Raw genomic sequence first — 26,251 nt, forward strand, 5'->3', positions numbered from 1 at the left:
GGATGTACAGTGGGGAGTGCGGCCTACTTCCCCCCCCCTCTCCTCAGTTCCTGGTCCCTTTCCACCATCAGGCCGGGGGACTCTTGTTTCCCGTTCCACTCATCCTGACTTGACCTCCAAGCTAGCTGTCGTCATCTCCCGGGCCAGGCGGGCAGTTCTCTGCAGCCCATAGTTTCTGATGCAGTGGCTGCGGCCTGTTGGGTCTCTGCACAGCACACCCCCTGAGGGTTGTTCTCCCATGACCGGCCTCGTCTCAACGAGAACAGTGCAAGGCGCTGCAGCTTCTCCTCTCCCTCACCGCAGGGCCCCTGTGTGGGTGCGCTCCCAGGTTGGCCAGGCTGATGTTGCCCAATTTGCTCCAAGCCTGCGGCTACCATCCGGTTCCTTTCCGCCACAGCTCCCCAACGTGGCAGACACCCGAGCGTTGAAGGAAAAAAAGGATCGCAGACAAGACGGATGGAAGGATGGACAAAAAAGGTGGTTTTTTTTTTCCTTTTTCCGAAAGAGTGCCTAAAAAAAAAGTGCGTACTCCTCTTCTGCCTACACATACGTGGGAGTGATATTCTTGTATACAGTTTCTCTTCCAGGGAATGAAAAGCTCACTGTGCCCTACTTAACTTTCCCAGGGCACTAACAAGTTGTCATGTGCACAAAAAAATGCTATTGCATGCACAACAACCACTAGAAGAAACGAATGGGACTGGAACAGAAGACTGTTTATTATCCTAATCAAGTATTTGAATGACCCAGCTGTAAACGCTCAAATTTCAGCTCATTCTCTTGGCTAGTTTGTCACAGACAGACAGATGTATCTTCCCATAAGGCATTCTTGCTTATAATTTCGTAAGATACCGATTGGCAAGGCAGAAGGTTATGAGAGTAAACTAGGCATGAAATGGCTTAGAAAGTGACCTTTAGAAAGCCGGTGCGCTAGCATTTGGGCTTCTTTTACAAGCCTCACGGAAAAGGCTGGCAATAGGAGGAAAGCAGGAGCCCCCTCCCACCTCACCGACAGACACCGAAAATGCTCAGCATAATAATTACGAGCAAAAAGCACAAGGAGGGCTAGCGAAAGATACGAACCATAAAGCCATTGTCATTCCTTCCCTGGCTTAATCCTTCTTCGCTAAGCCAATCAATTTCCATTTGGCTTGGGTGTCTCTCTCCAAAGGGAGCTATTTAGTCTTGATCAGCAGTTTTTGCAAGAACAAAAAAAAAAAAAAAAGAGAGAGAGAGATGCAGCCTTAGTGATAAGAAGCATCATTTACTGTAAGTGCTGGCTCTGTCCTCTTCCTACCCCCCCACGCCACCACAGCTCTCCGGGTGCAAAGTCACAAGGTCTAGGGATGCTCCTTGGAGCAGAATAAAAAAAAAAAAAAAAAAAAAGGAGGAGAAGAACACTGCTCTGTTTCTTCCCATTCTCTGCCGCAAAGGACTCAGTTTTCTCTGTAGTGTTCACGGATCGGGGAACGTGACTGCGCGTGCAGACACGCCATGTGCCAAACGTACTGAACTACTGGGTCAGGAGTCCGTGTCGGCAGAACATCTCACGTTTCCTTTTTTGGGGTATTTATATATTTTTTATTTGCATTCACAGGAATTTGTATATACAAAATTTCTCTATATTCATTTGTCTGGGAGGAAAGTATTACCGTGCAAGTGAATTTTAAGAGCGGCGTGCAGGCGCACCTGTGCCATATGCCGGCACGGGTGAAAGGACCTGGCCATTTTATGACACAGGTGTGCATATGCACGCATATTATAAGATAGGCTGAATGCACGTACACGCGTGCACCATTTTATAATGGCCGCCTCTAGCATGTAAGTGGGGGACTTTTATAAGGGATGTGCGCCGACGCAATTGGCCATTTTCCCAGTTTGTTCCCGGTTTTCCCAGGTAATGGACAGGATTTCCTAACCCCCCCCCTAGTTAAATAGTCTCCCTTTCGCCCTGTTAACTCAGACCCTTAAAACCCCATTCACCTTTTTACTTTTTTCTGTTTTAGGACACACACGCCAGCCATCGCAGCAGTAGGTGTTACGCAGTAGGGTACCCTGGCACGCCCTTGTGCACGTAAGTCTTTCCACGCTGGTTTCATTCAGAAATCCAGACACTCCCAGGCCCCGCCCAGACCACAGCCAAGCCCCGCCCCCTTTCCGAGAAAAACAATGTTTGTGCAGGTAGCGGGAGATCTGCGCATTCTCAGGTGGCTTTTAAAATCTGCTCGGCGCACCGGCCCGAGATGCTCACGCATCTCCTGGTTTTGGCGTGCGCAGGGGTTTTAAAATTCACCAGATACTGTAAAACACAATTCCATCTAACGATGCAGTGGAAAAGACTGCTACACCTATAGGTCTTTGACTGTATGTTAACACTACGCTATGTTGTACCCTGCCTTCCCAAAGGTGGGTAATAAATCAAACATATCGTAATAAAGTCTATCATCTAGGAAGGAAGCATTCTTCCAATTGCTAAGGATGAGCTTTAAGATCAAGGACAGTAAAATATTTATTGATCAATTTCTTGTTTGTTAACCTTTATTTCTATGCAAAATGTTAATTAGAAATGAAAGCTCACATTGGATAGCCAAATATGGAAGTGAATTCTCAAACAGCCGCTGACAGGTGAAGAGTACGGTCCCATTTTAGCCGATACGGAAGGGACAGAAGATAAAGTGTGTCTAATTTCAGGAGATACTAAGATTTGCAACAGAGTGGACACCATTCCTAAAGGAGTGGAGAGCAGGAAAAGTGATTTAAGAAAGCTTGAAGCGTGGTTGAGGATTTGGCAGCTGGGATGCAATGCCATGCCAAGAAGTGCAGAGTCCTGCGTCTGGGGTACAATTATCCAAAAGAGCTGTATGTGATGGGGGGGAGGGGGGGGGGGTGAAAGTCTGATGTGTATGAACTAAGAGAAGGATCTTGGGGTGATAGTGTCTGATGATCTGAAGTCGGCAAAGCAATGTGACAAGGCAATAGCTAAAGCCAGAAGGATGCTGGGCTGCATAGAGAGAGGAATAACCAGTAAGAATCAGGAGGTGATGATGCCCCTTGTACAGGTCCTTGGTGAGGCCTCACCTGGAGCACTGCGTTCAGTACTGGAGACCTCATCTCAAAAGGGTCAGAGACAGGATGGAGGATGGTCCAGAGAAGGGCGACCAAAATGGTGTGGGGTCAGCATCAGAAGATTTATGAGGAGGGGCTGAAGGATCTGAATATGTATAGCCTGGAGGAGAGGAGGTGCAGGGGGGATATGATACAGACCTTCACATACCTGAAAGGTTTTAATGATTCACAAACCTCAAACTTTTCCATTGGAAAGGAAACAGTGGAACTAGTGGGGGGGGGGGGGGGTGGTGTCACAAAATCAAACTCCAACAGGGATGACTCCGATCCAATGTCAGGAAATATTTCTTCATGGAGAGGAAGGTGGATGCCTGGAATGTGCTCCCCGAAGGGATGGTGAAAATGAGAACAGTTAATGAACTCAAAGGGGCATGAGACAATGCCCCAGATCTCTAAAGGCTTGAAGAAAGGGATAGTGTAACATTTCTGCAAGGGGGTTAACCTGCACAGAGCGGCAGTTACTACCCTTAACAGAATGCTTGGGGGTAACCCGCACGGAGCGGCAGTTACTACCATTAACAGAATGCTTGGGGCTATCCTGCACGGAGCGGCAGTTACTACCCCTTAACAGAATGCTTGGGGCTATCCTGCACGGAGCGGCAGTTACTACCCTTAACAGAATGCTTGGGGGATAACCTGCAATGAGCGGCAGTTACTACCCTTAACAGAATGTTTGGGGATAACCCGCACGGAGTGGCAGTTACTACCTTGAACAGAATGCTTGGGGCTATCCTGCACGGAGCGGCAGTTACTACCCTTAACAGAATGCTTGGGGGCATCCTGCACGGAGCGGCAGTTACTACCCTTAACAGAATGCTTGGGGGCATCCTGCACGGAGCGGCAGTTACTACCCTTAACAGAATGCTTGGGGCTATCCTGCACGGAGCGGCAGTTACTACCCTTAACAGAATGCTTGGGGGCATCCTGCACGGAGCGGCAGTTACTACCCTTAACAGAATGCTTGGGGCTATCCTGCACGGAGCGGCAGTTACTACCCTTAACAGAATGCTTGGGGCTATCCTGCACGGAGCGGCAGTTACTACCCTTAACAGAATGCTTGGGGCTATCCTGCACGGAGCGGCAGTTACTACCCTTAACAGAATGCTTGGGGGCATCCTGCACGGAGCGGCAGTTACTACCCTTAACAGAATGCTTGGGGCTATCCTGCACGGAGCGGCAGTTACTACCCTTAACAGAATGCTTGGGGCTATCCTGCACGGAGCGGCAGTTACTACCCTTAACAGAATGCTTGGGGGCATCCTGCACGGAGCGGCAGTTACTACCCTTAACAGAATGTTTGGGGATAACCCGCACGGAGCGGCAGTTACTACCTTGAACAGAATGCTTGGGGCTATCCTGCACGGAGCGGCAGTTACTGCCATGGGCAAATTGTGGGGCAGACTGTATGGGCCATTTGGTCTTTATCTGCCATCGTTACTATGTAACTGAATTTTCAGCCGAACCTATCCGGCTAGATTTTTGGCTGGAAATTTTCCTTAAATCTAGATACTCAGATTTAGGCCAGCTATTTGTTCAGGTGGGATTTGCTGCTTAAAAAAAACGTAGGCAGTTAGTGTGGAATATCAGTGCTTACTGACTGTCACAAACACACTCCAGGAATGCCTTCAACGCAACCCATATTTATCTGGGTAAGATTTACGACTCAAGAGGTCAATTTTAAATGGCAAAGTTTAACCAGCTAATTCACAAAGTTATTTAAACCTTTTTAAAAATTGACCCCTATATTCTTAATCCTTCCCCATTCAAAATGTCCTTCTATTGTTACAGAAATATAGCGTATGTGAGAATGTCCTTATCTTTCTGCGGCAAAACAAGCATTCATTATTATCCTCCTGCACCAGAGTCCAGACTGCCCCATGAACAATGAAATACAACCTCTGCGATAAGTTGATCAATGACCATTTTAAAACTACTTCTTGCTATGTAAAAAAAAACCAAAAAAAAAAACTCCTCTTGTAAATTGTTTTGCATCAAATAATAAAAATGGTTAAATATTAAAAAAGAAAAAAAAAAGTTACTTGTTGATGTAAACTTTTTCATTTTTCTCATATCATCAAAAACTGCTTTTTCTAAATTGTTACGGCATATCACTCCCAGGCACTTTATCCTCTCCCGTTTCCACTAAAACGAGAAAAGATCTAAAATAGCTTTTGTAGAATGAATATGAAGGGGGAGAGCTTCCAATTTGGACCGATTGATTTTGTAATCTGATAAGAGTCTAACAGTTTTGGAATGGAAACATCTAACTCGGTAAGATAGATTAGTCTATCAGCCACATAAATGGATAATTTGCATTCAGTGACATTAATGCTGAATCCAGGAATTTCTTTACATTGTCTAATAGCAAAATCGCTAAAGGTTCTGGAAGCAAATTAAAACGAAAGTAGATCTGAGGAACATCTCCCTCTAGTACCTGTACCTAGAAGGAAAGGATCTGAAAGAATACTATTCACCAATAATTAAGCTCTAGGGGCCTCCCACAATGAATATCTCATTTGCACACAAGATTATCAAAAACAAATCCATCTAGACCTGAAATAAAGAGAATACTCTGGTGGTTAGAGCAGCAGGCTGAGAACAAGGGAAGCCAGGATTCAAATCTCACCACCCCTCTCTGTGACCTTGAGCAAGTCACGTTATCCTCCATTGACTCAGGCACAAAATTACATTGTAGGCCCTCTGGGGACAGTGAAGCACCTGAACGTTACTCACTGTGAGCTACTGATGAAAAAAAGATGCACGTTCTAAATCTAAAGAAACACCCGCTCAAGAGCCTATTCAGAACTGCCACCTCTGCAGCAGGATATCACACGATTGCCTTGCCCTATCTGTGGGGCATAGCGTCCTTTTAAGAATCCTCACTGATCAATGTGGCTTCGCCTTTCCATGACTTTGCTTAATCTTTGGGCTAATGTCTTAGCAGAGATTTTACAGTCCGCGTCAATAAGAGAGGCCTGCAATTTGGAGTAAGCAGCAGGTACACCACAAGAAGGAAGGAATAAAGCTGAGAGAGAGGCTTTCATGGCTTGGGTGGGGGCCTCCTTACCCTTAGGGTAACCTGCACAGAGCAGCAGTTACAACCCTAAGACAGCTTGTGGGGCAGGCTGGATGGAGCACTTTTTTGGTCTATGTTACTGTACCAGGGCAGTTCTGAACCTCTGGGGCCCTTATGGATTGGAGAAGAGAATATACACCGGTCTCTCGCTCTGTCTGCAAGACCAGTCCAGCGGAGTTCCCCACTTGTTCTGTTTTTACCTAAGGATTTCTTTTAAACTGAAGCGACTCAAACTACTGCACAATGAAGGGCTAGCATTTTTCTTAGTGTTAAATAAAAGTAACTCTTATCTAGCGTAGTTAACTAACGAAAATTTATATTCTGCCAATCCAAGCAGCCAAGCTTCCGGGGGATCACAATTCATAAAACACAGATCTCTGACAGCGTTAACAGATAAACAAGTCATAGACCTTACATCAGACAATAAATGTAAAACCTGACGAGGGCGGCAGATGATTGTCGGCTACTAATGCTGACCCCACAATGTGAAGAGGACCAGTAAAACTGGGGACTGAACACTTGCTGGAAGAGATACGCTTTAACCCTGGGCTTCCCAAACTGTGGGTCGGGACCCCAAATGGGGGTCACAAGTGCCTCAGACGGCAGCGCTCTTCAGCTGCAGCATTAGCAGTGGACGTCAGCGTGGAGCCTGTGAGCCAGCACATACTCCCTGGCACTGCAGTGGCAGTGCGCCCCTGCGTACGTTTCTGTGGTAACAGGAAGCCCTGCACGAGGAGGGATCAGGCCTGCTGCAGGGCCTGTGAGCTTGCGCTAGCCTCAGGGCCCCATGCTGACTTTCATTAGTAACGCTGCTGCCACTTGCACATCACTGTCAGGCTTGGGACCAACCATGAGGGGAGGGGAGGACTGAGGGTGCACAGGTCTGTGGAGGTTGCCATGACTTCTTTATTCTCTCTAGGGAGTAGAAGGATAGCTCATAACTCTCCAGCTCCTGCTCTCTGGATTGGGGGCTGGTCCCTCTCCATAGGGTGCAGAGAGTGTTCCCCAGAATGGGAAAAACTAACCAACAACCTGATCAAAATTTCCACGAATCTCTCTCTCTCTCTTCCAAAAATAAAGCAGACCCTGTCACACAGGGAGTGTACTGAAAAGGGATCTCCTTGAATGCAGAAAAAAAAAACACCAAATTGGGTTAGTGGGTGCAACTTAGAGGAAAAGGAAAACAGCTCATGATTCTCCAAGAGCCAACTCAAAATTAGCACACTCTCTATGCCACCAGCTCCCCTGAGAGTTCTAGGGGTAGCCAATTACAGTCAACCTCATAGGAGAGACTGAAATAGACTGGGAAATCCCACCAAGCTGTTATTACTAATGGGCAGGGATCTAGGGCCATCTAGTGGCCGACCAAGGGATTCACCACACAAGAAGGGCTTAGGTTGAGCGAGGATCAGCTGGGGGAATGTGAAAAAGGCTGGAGGGTATGGGTTGGGAGAGGACTAGAGACTGAGAGAGGAGGCCTGCTGGAGAAAGTGGAGATTGAAAGGAGATCAATGGAAGTGCAGGGGAAGGTGAGGCCGAGTGATTGGAAGGGGACGGCACTGCTGCTAATCAGTTTTGGTTGTCCTCTGGGGTCATGTGACTTTTCAAATGGCAAAATGGGGTCACATTGGCTAAAAGTTTGGGAAGCCCGGCTTTAACCTTTTTTACGGAACTGCAGGTAATCTTTTTTTGCAGCCAGAGCCCTGCTGGAAAGGTAGTCCAGAGAATTGGTTCTGCTGTTGAAAGAGTAGAGTTACAACACGTTTCTCGGTCAGTCGGGCTACTTTAAGGTAGCGAGCAAAGTCCGGTCTATTCCTGAAGAGCGGAGGGAGCACCTTGCTATGTGAGGTTTTAAAAAGGAGTATGAGGATTTTAGGTTTCACGCTTCAGGTGATGGGCAGCCAGTGGAGATTCTTTAGAACCGGAGAAATTCTGTCACAGTTTATAAAAGGCCATTGTATTTTGAATCAGCTGGAGGACTCTTCTCAGTGAATTAAGGAGGCCTAAAAAAAAAATAGAATTGCAGTAATCATCCGTGGCCAGTGCTACTGTGTGCATTATTGTTCTTAAGTCAGAAGTTGACAAACTTCTTCTTTTAATTTTGTTTAAATTATTATATACGATATGTTCCTTGTAAACCGCCTTCCCGGCGATAGTTATCTCTGTTAAATGTGAACCGGAGTGATATGTATTGTATACAGGAACTTCCGGTATATAAAAACCATAAATAAATAAATGTCTTTCCTATGTTGTCTACCATTCTAGGTGGAGCACAGAAAATACATGCATAATAAAATCTTCTGACCAATTTCAGTTTAAAAAGCGTGGTCCGAGCAGCCGACTTGATCATGTGATGTTACAGACAACTGAGAACAAAGAAGGATTCCTAGGTTTTTTTTATTGCAGTGAGCCAGGGGGGTTCACACTTATTAAACCAAACTGAAAAGACAGGGCATCTAAGAGTCTCTGACAGATAGAAGGAGCGCTGATGGCAAGCCTATAGGGGACCCTATTCTCGCAAGGGAACGAAAGGTAAGCTAGCGTTCCTTAGGGGAAGGTAAAACCTGGAGCAACAAGAGATACTAGGCTTTTGGAAAAAGAACCAAGCAGGATCAGGATAGCTGCTACAGGAAGACTTGTGCCTCTGATTGGGAAACACTGCTGGAGGTCCAAGCAGCAACTGCCTTTCTGTAGAGCCGGGCGGGGAGTTGGAAGAACTCGCCAGAAGCAAGAAGCAGCGATGCCCAGGTACACGGAAGCGGCAAGAGGTATCACGGGGAAGAAGTAAGCACCGGGGAGACCGGGTGGGGGCCAGCGCTGGCTTACTGCTATTACCCAAATACTGTAGAGTAAACCCGACGTCTCAGTAAAAGACTGGAGAGCTGGAAATGCAAAGCAATCCTTGGCACCTAGAAGAAAAACAGCTTCCCCCTGCCTGCGGGCATGCAAGCTCGTGAAGGGCAGCAGGTCGGGCAACGACTTGTGACACTTCTGTGAATTTATGTTTTTCTCCCCCTCCGCCCGTGGACTGCAGTGATGCAATCGGCCATAACCGCCAGATCCTTGGCAAGATGCAGGTGCAATGGTAAGGATAATTGTGCATCATCCTCATGGATCCAACAGGTTGAAAGAACATATTGAACAATACTGAGGAGGGTACAGAGTCCTGGAGAACTCCAGAACCAATGGGCTCCAATTCGGAACCTCTGGATCCTACTCTCACTTTTTGGTAATGCTCGGACAAAAATGATTTGAACCACTCAAGTACCGGATCTCCTATCCCTGGTACATTTGAGGCATCACAACAACATTAAGGCGTTCAGATCAAAAAAGGAGAACCGACCGATGCCTCTTCCTCTGACCTGCATCCCGATGGGATGGAAGAGAAAGTCAAGCAAAGAGGCTAAAAACATGTCTGTGCTTTTAATAAATGAAGAATTATTTGTTCAATTATCTTTGCCAAAAAAAGAGTTTAGAAATGGATGATAAGTGCTTAATTCTAAGGCATCTACGACTAGCTTCTTCAGCCCCAGGCGGGCAATTGCCTTCTTAAGAGGGGGCAGGAAAATATAACATTTGTGAGGGGCCAATGTAATAAGCTGAGCTGAGCCTAACGTAAGACTTTACTGTGGTTTTAGCGCAGGTTTTTCCGTGTTAACCTTACTCAGGTATGTAATGTGGGTATCAGTGCCAGTATGCTTACTGCAGGTGCATGCAAATTTCATGTAAATGAAGGCATTATCTATTAGAGGTAATGCAGAGAACGTGTTTTATAATGCAGGAAATAGCTCTAAGGTCAGGGCAGGAAGAAAAGTTTGTCACATTTCTGGTGGCCATTTTAGTCTACTTTGTGCCCTGTGGCAAATATGGATTACATACTTTTTTTTTTTGATGGCTTGGTAGGTTTTGCAGGTGAGTCGAAGAATTAGAGTGACAGGTGCTGGAGAAGAAAGAGAGAGCAGTCGCTTTATCGCTGAAGAATAAAGGAGGGTCCAAGAGGAGCGGGCTTGTCCTGGCTGAAGCCGTTCACAGAAGGGCGCGCAGGCTGCGGATGTTTTTGCCCGAGGACACTTGTGGGGTTACCAGAGACAGATGCGGTCCAGATGTGTAGACTGAGCTCCAGGGCGATTCTCTCTCCCCATGAAGAAATCAGAGATTACATTGATCCTCTGACCGATCATGGATATGCCATTCCTAGCATTTCAGGCAGGTATTGAGGGCTGTGATGAAACAGGTCAGGGAGTACATCAAGTACTTGCAGCGGAAGATGAAGTGTGCTTTTTCGATATAAGTAATGGGTGCAATCGATTCACCCAAGTCACTCTCAAACATCCCCCCCTCCCCCCCCCCCCCCCCCCCCACACACACATAGGAGAGAAATAGCATTTCCATTCCGTGAATGTGAAAGTCATGTGCAGTGCTCACTTGAAGATCCACAGTGTTGTCTCCAGGTTTTCCAGATGCTGCCATGACTCCTTCATCCTTGCACAGTCATCACTGGTGCGAAAGCTTGCACAAGGGAAACTTGGCAAAGGCTGGCTGATGGGTAAATTTGGAATAGAAGTCAAACCAAAATGTAAGCTCTCTGGGGTGGGGACCGAAAGCAGAATAGGACACCTGATTTAATAAGAGTGGTCAAGGTCTTGATCAAGGCGAATCTGATTGACTTCACTCAGGAAGGATATGGGTCCAAAAGAAACTATGCTAATCTAATCTATGCTAAGCCGGCTGGAGACCCTTTAAATCCAATGAGGCTCCCGAGCGTCCCAGAGCCAGGGCCGTTTACACCCTCCAAGTCAGCCATTGAAAATCCTCACCAGTACCTCTAGCGCTCACTCTTAAACATCCAAGATCAGGACGACACATCCAGAGACAAACGGCCTCACCTTTGCCTTCATTAGAGTGCCTAGTACATTTCACACCAAGCGCCATCAATCACTCTTATCCTAACCCAGCAATCATCCAGCAAGTATTCTATCGTCACTCAGAAACCACTCATCCATCCTTCATCCAGCAGCCACCCATCCATCCTTCATCCAGCAGCTCATCTATCATTCTTCAAGCTCCCAGCTCCCTGTAATCCCAACCACAATTCCTGATTTCAAGCAAGGATACAATACAACACACTAGCACCTCAACATGCACCCTATCCCTATACCTACAATCCCTTACACTCCCAAACTCACATCCAACAAACCCAGGACTCTAGGCATCCGACACCAGAGATTGATTCCAATTATGATCTCCCCCTTCTCTCAAACGCTAGGATTAACACTATTCACGCTCACACTATTCAACGCCCAATCGATCACAAAAAAAATCCACCTCCTCAATGACCACCTGACGGACAACAACCCCGATATTTGTGCCATTACTGAAACATGGCTGAAACCCACAGACACAGTACTTTTAAACCAGCTCCCCAACCACCTCTATGACTTACATTCAATCCCCAGAATCAAAAAAAAGGGGTGGAGGGATCCTGCTAGCCACAAAAAAGGGCCTTGGGCTCTCACCACAAATATCTACTACAATAAACAATAATGAAATTGCCTTTTTCAATTTGGACCATCTACAAATAGCCTTAGTCTACTCACCACCAGGAACCTTAGATACAGACCCCTCACCATTAATTGAATTCACAACCAAACATTTTAAGCAGGACAAACCAGCTATCTTGATGGGAGACTTTAACCTACATGTAAACAGCGCTCGTCTAACCCATAACTGCGACATCCTTCTCACAGCACTCAATCACCTAGGCTTCAATCAGATTGTCAAAGATCCCACGCACAAAGCGGGACATACCCTAGACCTGATCTTTCTCAACGACGGAATAACTTCAACCAATAACCCTACTTGCGTCCCGGTCCCATGGTCTGACCATCACTTCATCTCCGCCGAACTTCAAATTAAAGACCAGCCTCGTCCCATATACCCGGCAACCACTATACGATACAGGAAACCCTGCCCCATAGACAGTCTTAGTAATCTGCTCACCAAAGAACTCGACCGACTGGATCTCACAGACGCTTCCTCAGCTATCAACTCCTGGCTCAAGATAACAAACGAGGTCGCAGATCTATCCTGTCCCTCCATCACCAAATCCTTGAAACCACCCCAAGCCAACAGACATCCGTGGTACACTCCGACACTTAAAATCCTTAAACAAGAACTTCGGAAAAAAGAAAACAGTTGGCGCAAGTCTCCTTCCACCATCACAACTCTAAACTATAAATCCCACCTCAACACATATAGATTAGCCATCCTCAAGGCCAAAAAAGACTTCTTTGCAAAAAAAATCCACAACTTCGCATTCGACTCCAAAGCCTTATTCTCATTTGTATCATCCCTAACAAAACCCTCTCCACCTATCATCCCGGACGAACAAGCAGCCAACAAAGCCTCGGAACTAGCAATCTACTTTGATAAAAAGATCACCAACCTCCTTAAGCCAATCTCCACCCAACAGCAACGCACCCCAGCATCTCATCACATAACAAAGAATGCAGCTTATCATCGTTCGAGACCCCATCATCATTGGAAATCCAAATTATTCTCAATAAGCTCAAACCCTCTTCTCATCCACTGGATACCATACCCTCCAATCTTCTGCTATCGACTCCTAACACTATTTCTAAAGCATTAGCAGACATCATCAACTGCTCTTTAACTCAAGGAAAGGTCCCAGATCAACTCAAAATAGCCATTCTGAAACCCTTACTAAAAAAACCTAACCTTTCAACGGCTGACCCTGCAAACTTCCGCCCTATCGCTAACCTTCCCCTGATCTCAAGAGTGATGGAAAGATTCGTCAACAAGCAACTGTCGGAGTACCTGGAGGAGAACAACATACTCTCCCCTTTCCAGTTCGGCTTCAGGAAATCGCAAAACACAGAAGCATTACTTGCATCGTTATCTGACACCATCCTCCTCAATCTTGAAAGAAAACAACCATACCTTCTCGCTCTTCTCGACCTATCCACCGCATTCGACACAGTCAATCATGCCATCCTTCTCGAGCGGCTATCCGATATAGGAATTCAAGGAGAAGCTCATAGCTGGTTTCAATCGTTCCTGGAGAATAGATTCTATAAAGTCAAGATCAATAACGAAGAATCGCCTCCTATTAAATTAATCCGAGGAGTACCACAAGGATCATCTCTCTCCCCTACGCTATTTAATATTTACCTGCTTCCACTCTGCCACCTACTCTCCAGCCTCAAGCTAAAACATTATATTTTCGCTGATGACATTCAGATACTCCTTCCCATCACAGAATCACTGCAAAAAACTTGGGCACATTGGAATAATTGCTTACAATCTATCAATACTCTGCTATCCAGCCTGAACCTCATACTCAATTCAAATAAAACAGAAATCCTCATCATCTCGCCAGACGAAAACCACACTCTCATCAACTCCCAAAGCGCAACACAATTCGCAAAATTATCTATTAACCACTCCCCTTCCGTCAGAGACTTAGGGGTGCGTCTCGACAATCAATTCAACCTTAAATCCTTCGTTATCAATACAACTAAAGAATGTTATTTCAAACTTCAAGTGCTAAAAAATCTGAAACCACTCCTCCACTTCAGTGACTTCCGTCTAGTAGTCCAGTCTATAATTCTGTCCAAGTTAGACTACTGCAACTCTCTACTGCTAGGTCTTCCGGTCTTATCTACAAAACCCCTACAGATGGTGCAAAACGCTGCGGCGAGGTTACTCACCAACACAAATAAAAGAGCCCACATCACACCAATTCTCCACAGCCTTCACTGGCTTCCTATAAAAGCCAGAATTACCTTCAAGACATTATCAATGATCCACAAGGATATTATGAGCATCGCCCACCTAAATCTAAACTCGCAACTCCGCCCTCACACATCACAAAGACCTATCAGATACAATTACAAAGGTTCCTTATATGCTCCCCCGATCAAAACTTCACTAACAAAACGAGCACTCTCCACAGCCGGGCCCACCCTCTGGAACTCATTACCGCCGGATCTACGCCAAGAGACATGTCATCTAACTTTTAAGAAAAACCTAAAAACGTGGCTCTTCCGGCAAGCCTATCCAGAATCGCAGGAACACTCCGACACCGGTCAAAGAGCAAAATAGTCCACTATAAGTTCCATGACCGCCCATATTCCCTCAAGGCCCGATTACGCCTTATCTGGACAGCCCACTTGTTTTGAAAGACTCCTTTGTTGATGCATTAGTTCTTTAGCTCATGCATTACTCATGTTTATGCCCATCAACACTGTTCTCTGTTACCTGTATATCCCAATTTAGCCTACCCTCTTTTTAGCTATTCCCTACATTTATTCACGTTATTTTGACGAGTTATTGTTGTCTATTTAATATTTATGTTCTTATGTTCAGAAACTCTGTTTAATGTAACGCCTTAACCGCGGCAGTTTTGTTCTATGGAAACCGACCTGATTTGATATTTGTATCGAGAATGTCGGTATATAAAAATCCTAAATAAATAAACAAACAAACAAACAAACAAATAAATAAATAATCTTGGACAATAGTTCAGGCATCTCTTGAAAGAAACGCTGTTCCAGACCACAGAACTCAGGAGATAGAGGAGATTACTAAATCTGTGTGACACCTTTGAAGTTTAACCTTAAACTGGAAATGGCTAAAGCCTCACAGCCGATTTCAATGGTGGAGGCTACCGGAGAAGGTTTTCCTCACTCGGCCGTTTCCGTGAAGCCTGAATTGTCCAGGCAAAGGAGACTTCTTGTTAGATATTTCAAGAGAATAAGATGTTCTTGTTTGTCTCTTAAACTGTAAGAGAGATCTTGCAAAGATTGTGTGAGGTGTTGAGCCATATTTTATTAGAAGGAAAGAAAAAAAGTGGCAGTGTGTGGAAGTTTCTGGGAGGTCGAGGTTCCACCTAGAAATTGGCCCTCCCCCCACAATCCATCAAACAGCATCCACCGGCTCGTGCAAGGTCAGTGCTCTCCTCCGTAGGAACGTTGCGCCTACTGAGAGTCCTGCTCAGTTAGGATCTTGGTGTACTTTTCACCTTGTAAGTCTTTTCCCACGGGCATTCTAGGGGGGCAGAATGTCATTTATTTCAACAGACATCCTGTTTCGGCATTTTTCTTCATTCATGGAATTAACTTTCAAGTGCCAGCATGAGAATTCAGGGTTTTCTTATCTACTGTCTTTAATCAAAATGTAATGACCGAGACTTCCGTAGAGACCTTCCTGTAAGTTGACAATTTCTGGCACTTAGATGTTCCCTGTCTTTTCAATATGTTTGGCCCCTAAAGTCCATTTTGAATATGTGCAATGGGTTCCGTTTTCTACTGTCTCCTCCCCAGTTGTCTTCTCATCTTTGGGCTGTGGATGAACACTCCTGACTGTTCAACCCCAGGGAGAGTTTCTGTTTCCTGGTTAATAAGCAAGAGTCCAGCACAAGTTGCTCATCCGTTTCTCTGCTGAGAATGTGCGATGAGCGGTTCGGGAGCCATGAATGAATGAAACAAAAGGTTGTTACGCTTACAGGAAGACTGACTCACCCGCCTTCGTATTTCTTCTAGCTATGCTCTTAGTCCAAGCAAAGCAGCTAAAGTAATTAGACGAGGAGATAAATGGTATGGGACCGAAATAGGACCCGAGGCGCGCTTCTGTTGTAGGAATTGCATGCCTGGAGATGTCATTCCATCGCATGGAATTTTATGGTTGCCCCCGGTATTTCTGCAGGCGGTTTTTGCTCTCGTCAGCTGGGAGCATCCTGAAGAGGACAGAAGTGAATAATCAGGTTCCTTTTCCGGTAACTGTACTGACTTGGTCCAGCAGTGTGCATAAAGCCTCACAGGCTTTGTGGATGTCTTTTAGTGTTCAGAGCATAAGAATTCAGTAGGTAGAGCCACAGCCCCCACCCTGTCTTGCCACATGTGTGTTAGCTGTCACAGTTTTATTTGAAGAGCTGCTACAAAATTGGAGGCTCAGGAGCCGCTCGTGGCTCTTTCAGGACAGGAGGAGTGGCTCTTTGATGCTTCTGAAGTATTAAAACCCCCACAGACAAACGAGCATAAACGATTCCTTGTAGACAAGTGCCAGGCGTTCCCACAACCCAGGGAATACAATAAATTGTTGGTAAAAATGGGAGGATGCCTGTGTGAGACTGAACAAGGTAAGCAAAAATAACATTAAAACGCAGCAGCACTTAGCAGTAAGGGGTGGGGAGGGGGAAGGTGACCTTGCATACTGGTGAAGCCTCATCAGGAAGATTGGGTGCAGGGGTGATTGCCTGCGTTCCAGAGGGAAATGGAACATTTTAAAACATCCAAAGAAACTAGAAAGACTTGGGATGTTTACAGTAGTAGAAAGGAAGCTTAGAGAGTCTTTTTATTTTAGTACTTCATGAGAGGAAATACTGTGGACACCTGTAGCCATAGGCTTTCCTTCTAGGAAAACAAATTGTAATTCTTTTTACTGCACTTAGCAGTTGATTTTTCTCCAAGCTGAGGGTCTGATTATAGTAGAAGCAAAAGAGTAGGTTGCCCCTCCCCTACTACCATTATGTGTGAACTTGATCAAACTTTGCTGATAGCTAAACCATGAATGCACTATTGGCTGGTTGTTACTGGTGCTCTGGGTAGGTTACCACCATGCAAAAATGTTCATTTCCATCCTCTGGCCACTAGGGGAGCTCTCTATTTATTCCACTCCCTTATGAATTCCATTACCGTTCTTGTCTTCACCACCTCTTCCGGAAGGGCATTCCAGGCATCTACCATCCTTTCTGTGAAAAAAATGTTTCCTCGATGTGGCTCCTGAGTCTGCCTTCTTGGAGTTTCATATATGATCCTTAGTTCTACAGCTTCTTTTCTTCAGATGCTTGTGCATTCTTTTGACCTGGAAGTGATGCACTCAGGCTTGGATGGGAAAGGAGAGATAAAGGAGGGTAGAGTAGTGCTGGAGAGTCCAGTACGAGAAAGACTTGTCTTTTAGCTTTCAGCTAGAAGGAGGACTTCATATCAGTCTCTTATCCTGGTCTTTGAGGATCACCCAGCCAGTCTGAATTTCAGGACATCAAACACCAAGAGGCAAAAGTACTAAAGGAAGAAAAAAAAACTTTGCAAAGTCTGCTTCGTGCACAAAAGAACAGCAAAGGGTACATGGTGTGCAGTCTTTCAGTGCTGAGAAGTGAGACTTTTTCTCCTTCACAACAGTAAACGTTTGCTCGCAAAAATGTTATTCAAACATTTAATAAGTTGCTGGGATCCAAAATTTTACAAAGCAGATCATTAACTATTAGAGTATAACAAACCTACATGCAAAATTCGCTTTGCAAAAGCAAAAACTCAGAACATTTTGTGCAAAACCTCTCCATGCCATTCTACTACCACCAGGCTCATTTGCATGCCAGTTCCAGGAGAAAAACGAAAGTGCTATTTTGTGATTACAGAGCAATGTTTTTCTCCCTTTAATACATCGGCCTCGCCACATGCATGAAATATATTAGTATCCAGTGGAGGCAGGTCAAACAAAACAGCCTGACAGGGTGATCCTGGAGGATCTGGTGGAGAAATACTAGATTATGATCCAAGAGGAAAGCAGGAAGAAAAGCAAGGGGTAGGAAGGAGAAACTTTAAAAACTAATCAGCCCAATCCAGCCCATGATAAAACCTGAATACTCCATGCTGTCCTGTTCTTCCTTTTTTTCTTGGCCTAACAATTTCCTCCTGCTCCTTTTGGGCTTCCACAGCGCTGGAGGTCTTCATTGGCATCTACCGGGGGATATTTTTTCTTCCCTTATTTTTATATCCCCTCCTAGCTCAGCCATCCCAGCAACAGTTCTCAATCACAAACTGCGGCTCCCGAGTCCGTTCACACTGGGACACTCTTCCTCGGGGGGGGGCTGTAAGCGCAGCCTCCGCAGCATTACTGGATAGGGTTCTCTGTGGGTTCCCTCATCATCTGATGCTTGGAGTGGACAGGATGGACTTTAAGTCTCTCCATCTGTTATTAGCAGAGACATCTGCATGGATGGGAGAAATCAGTCAACTTCACGGGAAGGTACTTACAGCCGACAAGATGGAAGTGATGAATTTACAGGAAAAAATAGTTTTCTCTCTTTAAAGCTTGGGATGCTACTAATCTTTGCTTCTCACAATCTGAAAGAATATTTGGCTTCCAACAATTACAATGTAACTGAACCTCTTGGTTCATAATATTCTCCCTCAACTAAGGCTTACTTATTTTTCCAATTTAAGGCCTCTGTCTTTCTCCCAGCTATAATCAAATTGCTAGAAATACTTAGAGATGCTAAAAGCTAAATTTGGTTAATGGCCTTATTACTCCCCATATATAAAAGGAGGGAAGAAAAAATGACGAAATTCACAATGCAAGAGCCAAACCTTTGGTTAGTACCGCCCATGCCCGACAGCACAAGGACGGGGATACCCGAGCGCTACGCATTACCCTGCTGGTCCCAAGCAATCCTACAGGAGATTCCTAGTCTCACTGCCCGAGCCACCGTTTTTGGATGCTGGAAGCATCTGAACCCGTGACCAAATGAAACGTGCAAGAACGTTTTGCTAGGCAAACAAAAAAAATGCGCACGTGTGTAGCCAAAATTCCAGGAATGGATCAGTTGCCAAAAACCCCCATTTCCAAAGGCGTTATGACAGGATGACAAGTCCTGCCCACCCCTTGGTTTTCTTTCAATTACATCGGTTCAGGTGGGTCTCCCTCTTTCCTGCAGTTCTCCTGCTTTGTACAAAGACCAGTGCTTAAACTGAACAGAGCAATTTCATTCATCTGTAATTTATTTTAGAAAAAGAAAGCATTGTGTTTGTTTTGTAGCCCTGGGCGCTATTAAGACAATAGCCCCTTTGGAGATACTTTTGCCTGTTATTGTGCGAACACTGCAGTATTGAATATTGTTTGTCTCTATCTTACAATTAATAATAGAAAAGCCTTGCACTACGTTTTATTTGCTATGCGTGCAAAGGCAAGGCTTTGTTCTCTAAGTATCCAGTAAGATTGATCATGCAGATTATTCAGACTATTTGTAGGGCAGTGCATGTCAATATATCGACTGGAAAAAAAGGCCCAACTGGCCAATCAAATTATTGGCTTTTGTCTTCTCCGGCCAGTAAGACTGAGAGGTGGAGTGGCATATACAACATGCAAATACTTTGAATCGGCTTCTCTCTTATGTTGGATACCGCATGACAAAGGGACGTCACATTATTCGGAAGCTAAAGTGGGAGGTCCAGTACTCTAAGCGCTACTGCCCTGGAGTGGACAATGGACCCACTGACCTTTATCTGTCCTTTTATGTTTCTCTCACCAGCATGGTCTTGTGAAAAGAAAAGAACTTACCTTCTCTGTTATCCTGAATAAATGTAAAAAAAAAAATAGTTTATTCCAAACTGGAAAAATAAAAAAACTACCTGAAAAAAAAGGCTAGGCTGATTTATTTCATGAAGTAAAAGTGGAGTCGCAGGAAGTTTTAAATAGGGCTCCGCGATCTGCTGCGGATTAATGAAAACACAATGTGCTCGTTAAATATTAAATGCAATGTCCCCAGATACACACATTTTAGCTGCTGCAATAAAACAAAATGAAGGCTATGAAGGTAAAAAAAAAAAAAGGGTTGTAGCTTTTTCAGTTAAGCCTACAACTTCTTTAACCAGGATATTCAAAACCTAAAAGAATAAGGAGGGTGGCTTGCACAGGGACATAGATCTTTGCACCTGCAAAAACCTGGAAGGTTCCGGAGACGGATACCGGCAGAGAAACTGAAGTAATGTTCTCACTGTGCAAATCCCCTTAAAGCCATAGGAACAAAGATCAGTAAACAAGATGCACTGGAGTAACAATGCTTTTCTGACTGGCCTTCAAATGTAACACTCCCTTCCTAAGTGAAGAATAAGTCAAAATTTTTCAGCTGCAAGTAATCTGTGCAAGGGAACGTGTGTAAAGATTCTTACATTTAGTTTCTGGTCTCTTCCTCCTGCACATTTCCTGCCTGAGGCCACGGACCCTGCTAGACCTGTTAGTAGAGGAGGAGGACAAGGATTCTTTCACGCTGATGTTCTTCCCCACAGGAATAAAAGGGGTAAGACCTGGCACAGCTGACAGCAGGTCTCTCTCCTCCCTTGGCTAAAAACTTTTACCATAAGTTCACTTCTCGCCAGTTTTTGCTTGAGAATGGACGGTTATCACAAAACTTGAATTGGAGGGGCAGGGGATATTTACTTCCTCACACAATTCCAGTCACAAATGTCTTGTAAACTGCAAATCACCTTAAATGGTTATTTATTCCCTTCTCACTCGGACCCCTCCTAAATCCTCACACATAAAAAAAAAAAAAAGCAAGGGGAAAAAAAAAAGTGTATGCTGGTTGGAAAGGCAACCAAGGACATCCAGGCAGATCTACCTCCCCCCTCATCCTATTTTTTAACAAAATTTAGTTATGAGTTTTTAAAAACAGACACTGCTGAGTCAGCCCCCGGTGCTGCGGCACAGCAGCTTTGGGTGTCCAACCCTGACCAGTGGGGAGTCAGACAGACTGCAGACTGGAGTCCTTGCGCCCAGGAGAGGAAGGTGGCTGCGCTGCCTGCCTGCCTCACAGCAGTGCTGAAAGATGCCTTCCATTTCGTTTTTAAACCACCTTTCCAGCAAATGCTCAAGGCAAGTCATAAAACTAGATACCAGGTTAGCACAACCTGAAGAGTGAAAAATAAAATGACCTAGGTAAGCCATCAGGGCTGGGGAGGAGGGTGATTAAAGAATGAAGGTAAAATGTAGAGGGGCTATATATCAATAATAATAATAAAGGCAATGATGGGGTCATCCAAAAATTCATTTCCTGGGACCCTGAACCGAGACTGATTTCCAGGTTGAAATTATACATAGACACAATATCGCTCTCATCTTATTTTGTAGGGTTCTAATGAAAAGGAGTATCTCTCTCAAAATACAGTACAGGTTAGGCCAAACAGTTAATCACCTACAGCTCATTTGCTGCTTTCTAATTCTACAGCTGTGATTGAACAGCTCGGCAGGAATTACATGTGACAGGTATACAGCTCCTCTAATCTAGGCCACTGCTTGGAATCTGGTTTAGCTTGAAAGGAGAGAGAAAGTTTGTACCATCTGAGTTGGTAGTCTCAGGTTCTCTCCCAAAATCACTAGTCCCATCCAGACAGAACTAGAAATTTAAAATGGACACAAGTCTGACCACACCCTTTTCCCCCTGTGTTGCTTTTTCAGAGTCGGATTGAAGCATACTGGTGATGGTGGGGAAAAGGATTGATGGGGGATAATCATGCTGTGCATGTTCTGGAGAGCGCAAGAGGGAACTATGGTCCCGGTGATGTCAATCTGGCACCTTTCAGAACGGCTAGGAAAAAATATAAAAAGAACAAAACAAAACAATAAAATGAAGAACAACCCCACTCCAAGTCAAAGCCTTCCAAAAGGCTTCACATGACACAGCAAGCTAGTCAAATAACGGGACTGAATAAGAACTGAACAGCCCTGCTGAGATAGAGACCGGCTCCTCCGTTTACTGCTAAGGAGGATGACTGAACTGGTTTTGATGACTTCTTTCACTGTAAACGTCAGGTTCTGCTGCCATCTTTCAGGCAATCCTACATCTAAGAGCAATGCATCCAAAGTGAGGCAAAATGCTTTTTAATAGCAGGATACTTAATAGATGTAGTTACGACACATGCTTGTTTATGGTTTATACAAAAATACTCAAACCAAGTTCTTTCAGCATGCACAGAAACATATCTGCAATTATATTTTCTTTTTCTATCATAATTAATTATCATGAGTTATAAACAATTTCATCTTTCTTACATTTTTTCCTTTACACTGACAAGGAATCACATATGTATATAATTATTATTCCCAATATTGGACATTTGTAATTCCATCAGCAGATCCCCCTCGGTCTATTGGAAAAATGACAATTGAGCAAATGTAAACGAAAGCCATCTCAATGGATCATTGTTAGAAGGGACATGTATGTGCTATAATTAAATTACCGAGCTTCAGAAAACGTCCCAACAGGACAGGAAGATTTAGAGTCCCTTCTAGAAATATACAGCTGTGACTCACTGGCAGGCTGCTAGCAAAGATAAAAATGATGCTCCTAGCCATGATTGCATGCGATGGGAGCAGAGTGATGTCAGATGCCTGGGAGCATGTGTCCTGGAAATGAGTTTTCTCTTCCTCCACACTGTCACGACCTCCTTCACAGGGTGGATAGCTGGGATTCCAGTCTCGGGCTACCCAGCAGCAGCTGCTAGGGCAACCAGGCAATTTACATGAATTTACATTAAACACTGAAGAGTTTCTTTAAAATAAAAATTCCAAGGCTTACTGCAATCTGAACTCATGCAAACAAGCTGCCACATAATATGCCGTGCAGTATCATTACATATACATTAAGTTTATATATCTGTACATAGTTGTTTTCCTACTGATACCAATATGAAAACAAAAACCTAGAATACAAGAGAAAGATGAATAAGCAAGTAAGATACAATTACATACATGTGTAATATACACACTACACATGGTATGATATTGCAATCGCCCTTTATTTCTTTTCCTCATTCTTTCTGCCCCATACGCTATTCCTCTGCAGTATTTTAGGGCTATATTCACAGAAATAGTTAATGATTACATCACTGCATCTGTTCACCGACAAGGGCTCCAAAGCCAAGAATCCACCTTTGTAAACTCGTTACTCAGATCTCAGCAGCAATTAAAAAACCAAATGTCCCCCCGCCCCAAAAAATACAGGCGTGTAAATCCGACGAAAATAGAAATATTCAGATAGAAGCATAATAGCCTACCACGGAGGAAGAATAAAGGGGCCCAAGTCCTTGCTTCCTTTTAAGCCCTCTATGAAGATAATACAAAACAGGAAAAGAAAATGTATCTATTTTATCCGTAAATACGCAGAAGGAATCCGTATTTTGCATTATTTGGGATCCAAATAATGCCAGTCCCCATAGCAGGCGCTGCCCTATCCTTCCTCCTCCAAGCCGTTATGCTCCCCTTTCCCTTCCCCGCCCTTGGCTTTCTTACCAGCGGCTGCATCTCCGAGTGCACCGTGGGCACCTGGAACCTGTCGATTTCTTCCATCATCCTGGCAGCGGGGCTGGCGCTCCGCGGGCAGAGCGTTTATTTTTTCACCCTCTCAGGGCTGGGGCTGCCGGGGAGGAGGAGGATGCTAATGCCGATGCTGATGCTGCCGTTGTTTTCTGCTTCATCTCCTCCTCCTCCTCTGCCAGAGCCCGTCAGTAGGGTGACTCAACAGCTCCGCTTCCGGGTCTGGAGATTCCGAAGGGAGAGCCTCGTTCCTTATTCATGAGCAGGCGGGGAAGCAAGGGAGGGGGAGAAAAGCGGAGAGGGGGTTCATTATTCATGAGCGGGTGGAGCCGGGGAAGCGTTTAGAATCGTCTCGACCCCACCCCCTTTCTGACAGATCTCCCCCCCTCTGGCGATTTATTAATATCTGTCGCCCGCGGCGATGACGTTATCGTCTCAGGCGAGGAAATGGCAATAAGACGAAAGCGTAAAAACGCTACTTTATTATTATTAGGGTTTTGTTTTTTGTTTTTTTTAAAGAAGATTGACTAGAAAGCGAAGTTAATAATTAATTTCTGTAGGAGGGAGGAGGAGGGAAGACACTAAACCACTAGTTTATGAGAACGGGAGAGGGTACTGCCCTACGGCTGTGCGCGGCCGTGCTGAATAAAGTTGCCTCGACTTGAACAAGCCTTCGGAGGGAGTGGGAAGTTGATTGTTTCTAGGCAACGGCGTCCTCCAACCTTCCGCGGCCATCCCGAAAAAAAATAAGAGGGAAGAACCTAGCGTCATTCTTACTGAGGTTGCCGTCAGTCAACGTGATTTCCTGGAGGACGGAACCCGCGGGAGCTTTATTCCCAGGGATTAAGGTGGCCCGAGGGGAGGGGGGGGTCCCCTTTGCTGCGCAGGGCCCGGGCGCTCGGCGGCATCCGCGTTGCCCCGGTAACGACTGTAAACTTCCGGCGCTGGGTGCTTCTGCGGCTGGGCGAGAAGCGCAGGGCACGCTGCAACCATGATACCAAGGAAGATAATCAGCAAAGGCCGGCAGGTAACCACGAATAGAATTGCCAACTGTCCAGTTTTGGACCGGACAGCCAGGTTTTCAGGCATTCTGTATAGCGTCCAGTCAGAAGTACCGACCGGACAATAAATGTCCAGTTTTGCAGGTGGATCCTCCTTTCCCCTCCCCCCCCCACAGCCTGTTAGAGGAAGAGACAGGCAGGTCGCAGCCCATCAGAGGAGAGCTGTGCTGTATCCCTGCCTCCTTTCCCATGCTGTGCTTCTGCAGATACATAGATACAGTGCTTAGGCAGTTCACTGGCAGGATCTAAAATTTATGCACATGAGAGGGTATCATTTCCCCCACCCCATCCCCCGGTCCTCAAGTGTCCAGTCCTGGTTTATAGAAAAGTTGGAAACCCTAAGCATGAACTGGGTGTGCATTAAGGGTGAAAGGCATTCTGGTGCCTAAGGGAAGCGAGTTGGGAGTTATAACAACTGGTTATCACTTCTACAGTGCTACCAGACACACCCAGTACTGACTATTCCCTGCTCCATGGAGCTTACAGCCTAGTTAAGGCACAGGTGCAGGGTAAACAGGAGGAATTTTGGGGAATTTGTTGTATAAACATGGTTAAAAAATTCAACAAGGCTATCCTTAGGAGCGGCAAGGATTAAGATCTAAAATAAACCTATAAAGGTGGTCTTTTAGGCAGTTCAGTTGCCAGCACAGCAGACAAGTGTCTGTGTAACCAAAATCCACAACTGACTTCCTTAGCAAGGAATACAAAGGTTGAATAAAGAGGTATAAATTCAAGAATGCTGGGTCACACCAAGGTCCATTGAGCCCAGCATCCTATCTACGACAGTGGCCAGTTTGAGTTAAAAATACTCAGAAGATCCCAAAAAAGCAGATTTATTTCTGGTGTTGAGCAGTAAGAAATAGATCTACTTATTTGGGATCTACCTGTACTTGAAGTAGCGTGGCATTTCTTATATTCTGTAAAGAAAGTATATAAAAGGAAAGAAGGTTGCTGAAAGTTTCAGGAATTACAGGGAAATTAGAATTTGCATGTTTACGGTCTCTCATCTTGTAAAGAATCTAGATTATGTGTGATGGCAAAGGAAAACTAAAAGATAAATTCTGCTCAGCAAATGAATTTTGCAGTCCTTGGACATGAGCAACCTGGCATAACTAGGGAAGTTGCTTCTTTAGTTCACTGGTATAGATCCTGATTTGGAGCTGGAAGGTTATAAATTCAGATCCCTAATCAAAAAACAGACCATGACACCACAGAGTGCACAGCAAGTGTGGAGCCCTCACACATAGTGGCATCAGCAGTGGCATTCCATCTCCAATACTGTATAGAGAATCAGAGAGACTTTATCAGTGAGCTCCCTCTTGAGCAGAAGGGGGGTGTGACAGGGTAAAGAGACAGATATGAGCAATGCTGATGAGCTTTAGTTTCTTTTTGAAATGCTTACCTCTCGCCCCTCCCCGGGTTTCACCCGAGGAATCTGAACATTAAAATAAATTCCTGCAGAGCTACAGCCCCCACAACTCTCTTTTCCACCACGGCTAGATCCCTCCACCCTGCAGTTTCTGCTTTCTTTTTCTCATGGCCTTTACACCTGGAACTCTCTCTCCCTTTGTGCACCTGCTGCTCTTGTCAGCTTCCCAGCTGATGGTGATCTTATTCTTCTCTCCCTTTCCTTTTTGCTTGTTGCTGGGAGTGTCACTGGTCCTACTTCATTTCTGCTGCATGCATGGTTCAGTTAAAAATAAATGTTTGGTTAGAGCTGTGTGGTGGTGGTGTGGCCTTTAAAGAGCAGCAGGGAGAGGCGCTAGAGGGTGGATGCAATGCCAACAGAGGAGAGGGAAAGATGGTAAATGATGCCATGACACGTGGTGGGGAAAGAAAGGAGATATGGAGGGAGGGTGGAAGAAAGAAGACATGA

The 26,251-nt window shown here is 45.1% G+C and overlaps 2 protein-coding genes across 5 annotated transcripts in view; one reads left to right on the forward strand and one right to left on the reverse strand.

Moving 5' to 3' along the window:
- The window catches only part of FAM219A (family with sequence similarity 219 member A), a 301,158-nt gene extending 276,981 nt beyond the window's left edge, over positions 1 to 24,177 (reverse strand). For 3 of the 4 annotated variants that reach the window (XR_003853115.1, XM_029581351.1, XM_029581335.1), the window contains exons 1-2: positions 24,092 to 24,177; positions 23,291 to 23,565 (exon numbers count right to left, since the gene is read on the reverse strand). Coding sequence is in view for 3 of the 4 variants with exons in the window: in XM_029581351.1 (XP_029437211.1) it covers positions 23,291 to 23,350 (60 nt within the window). In the remaining variant the exon portion in view is untranslated. Of the gene's footprint in view, positions 1 to 23,290; positions 23,642 to 24,091 lie in introns of those variants that run through there. The other variant, XM_029581342.1, reaches the window with a different exon arrangement.
- Positions 23,735 to 26,251, forward strand: part of DNAI1 (dynein axonemal intermediate chain 1) — a 730,814-nt gene continuing 728,297 nt past the window's right edge. The window contains exon 1 of the mRNA XM_029581328.1: positions 23,735 to 24,341. Within this exon, the coding sequence (XP_029437188.1) occupies positions 24,306 to 24,341 (36 nt within the window). The 5' untranslated portion in view covers positions 23,735 to 24,305. The remainder of the gene's footprint in view (positions 24,342 to 26,251) is intronic.

This window comes from Rhinatrema bivittatum, chromosome 1, assembly GCF_901001135.1.
Source record: "Rhinatrema bivittatum chromosome 1, aRhiBiv1.1, whole genome shotgun sequence".
Lineage (NCBI taxonomy): Eukaryota > Metazoa > Chordata > Amphibia > Gymnophiona > Rhinatrematidae > Rhinatrema > Rhinatrema bivittatum.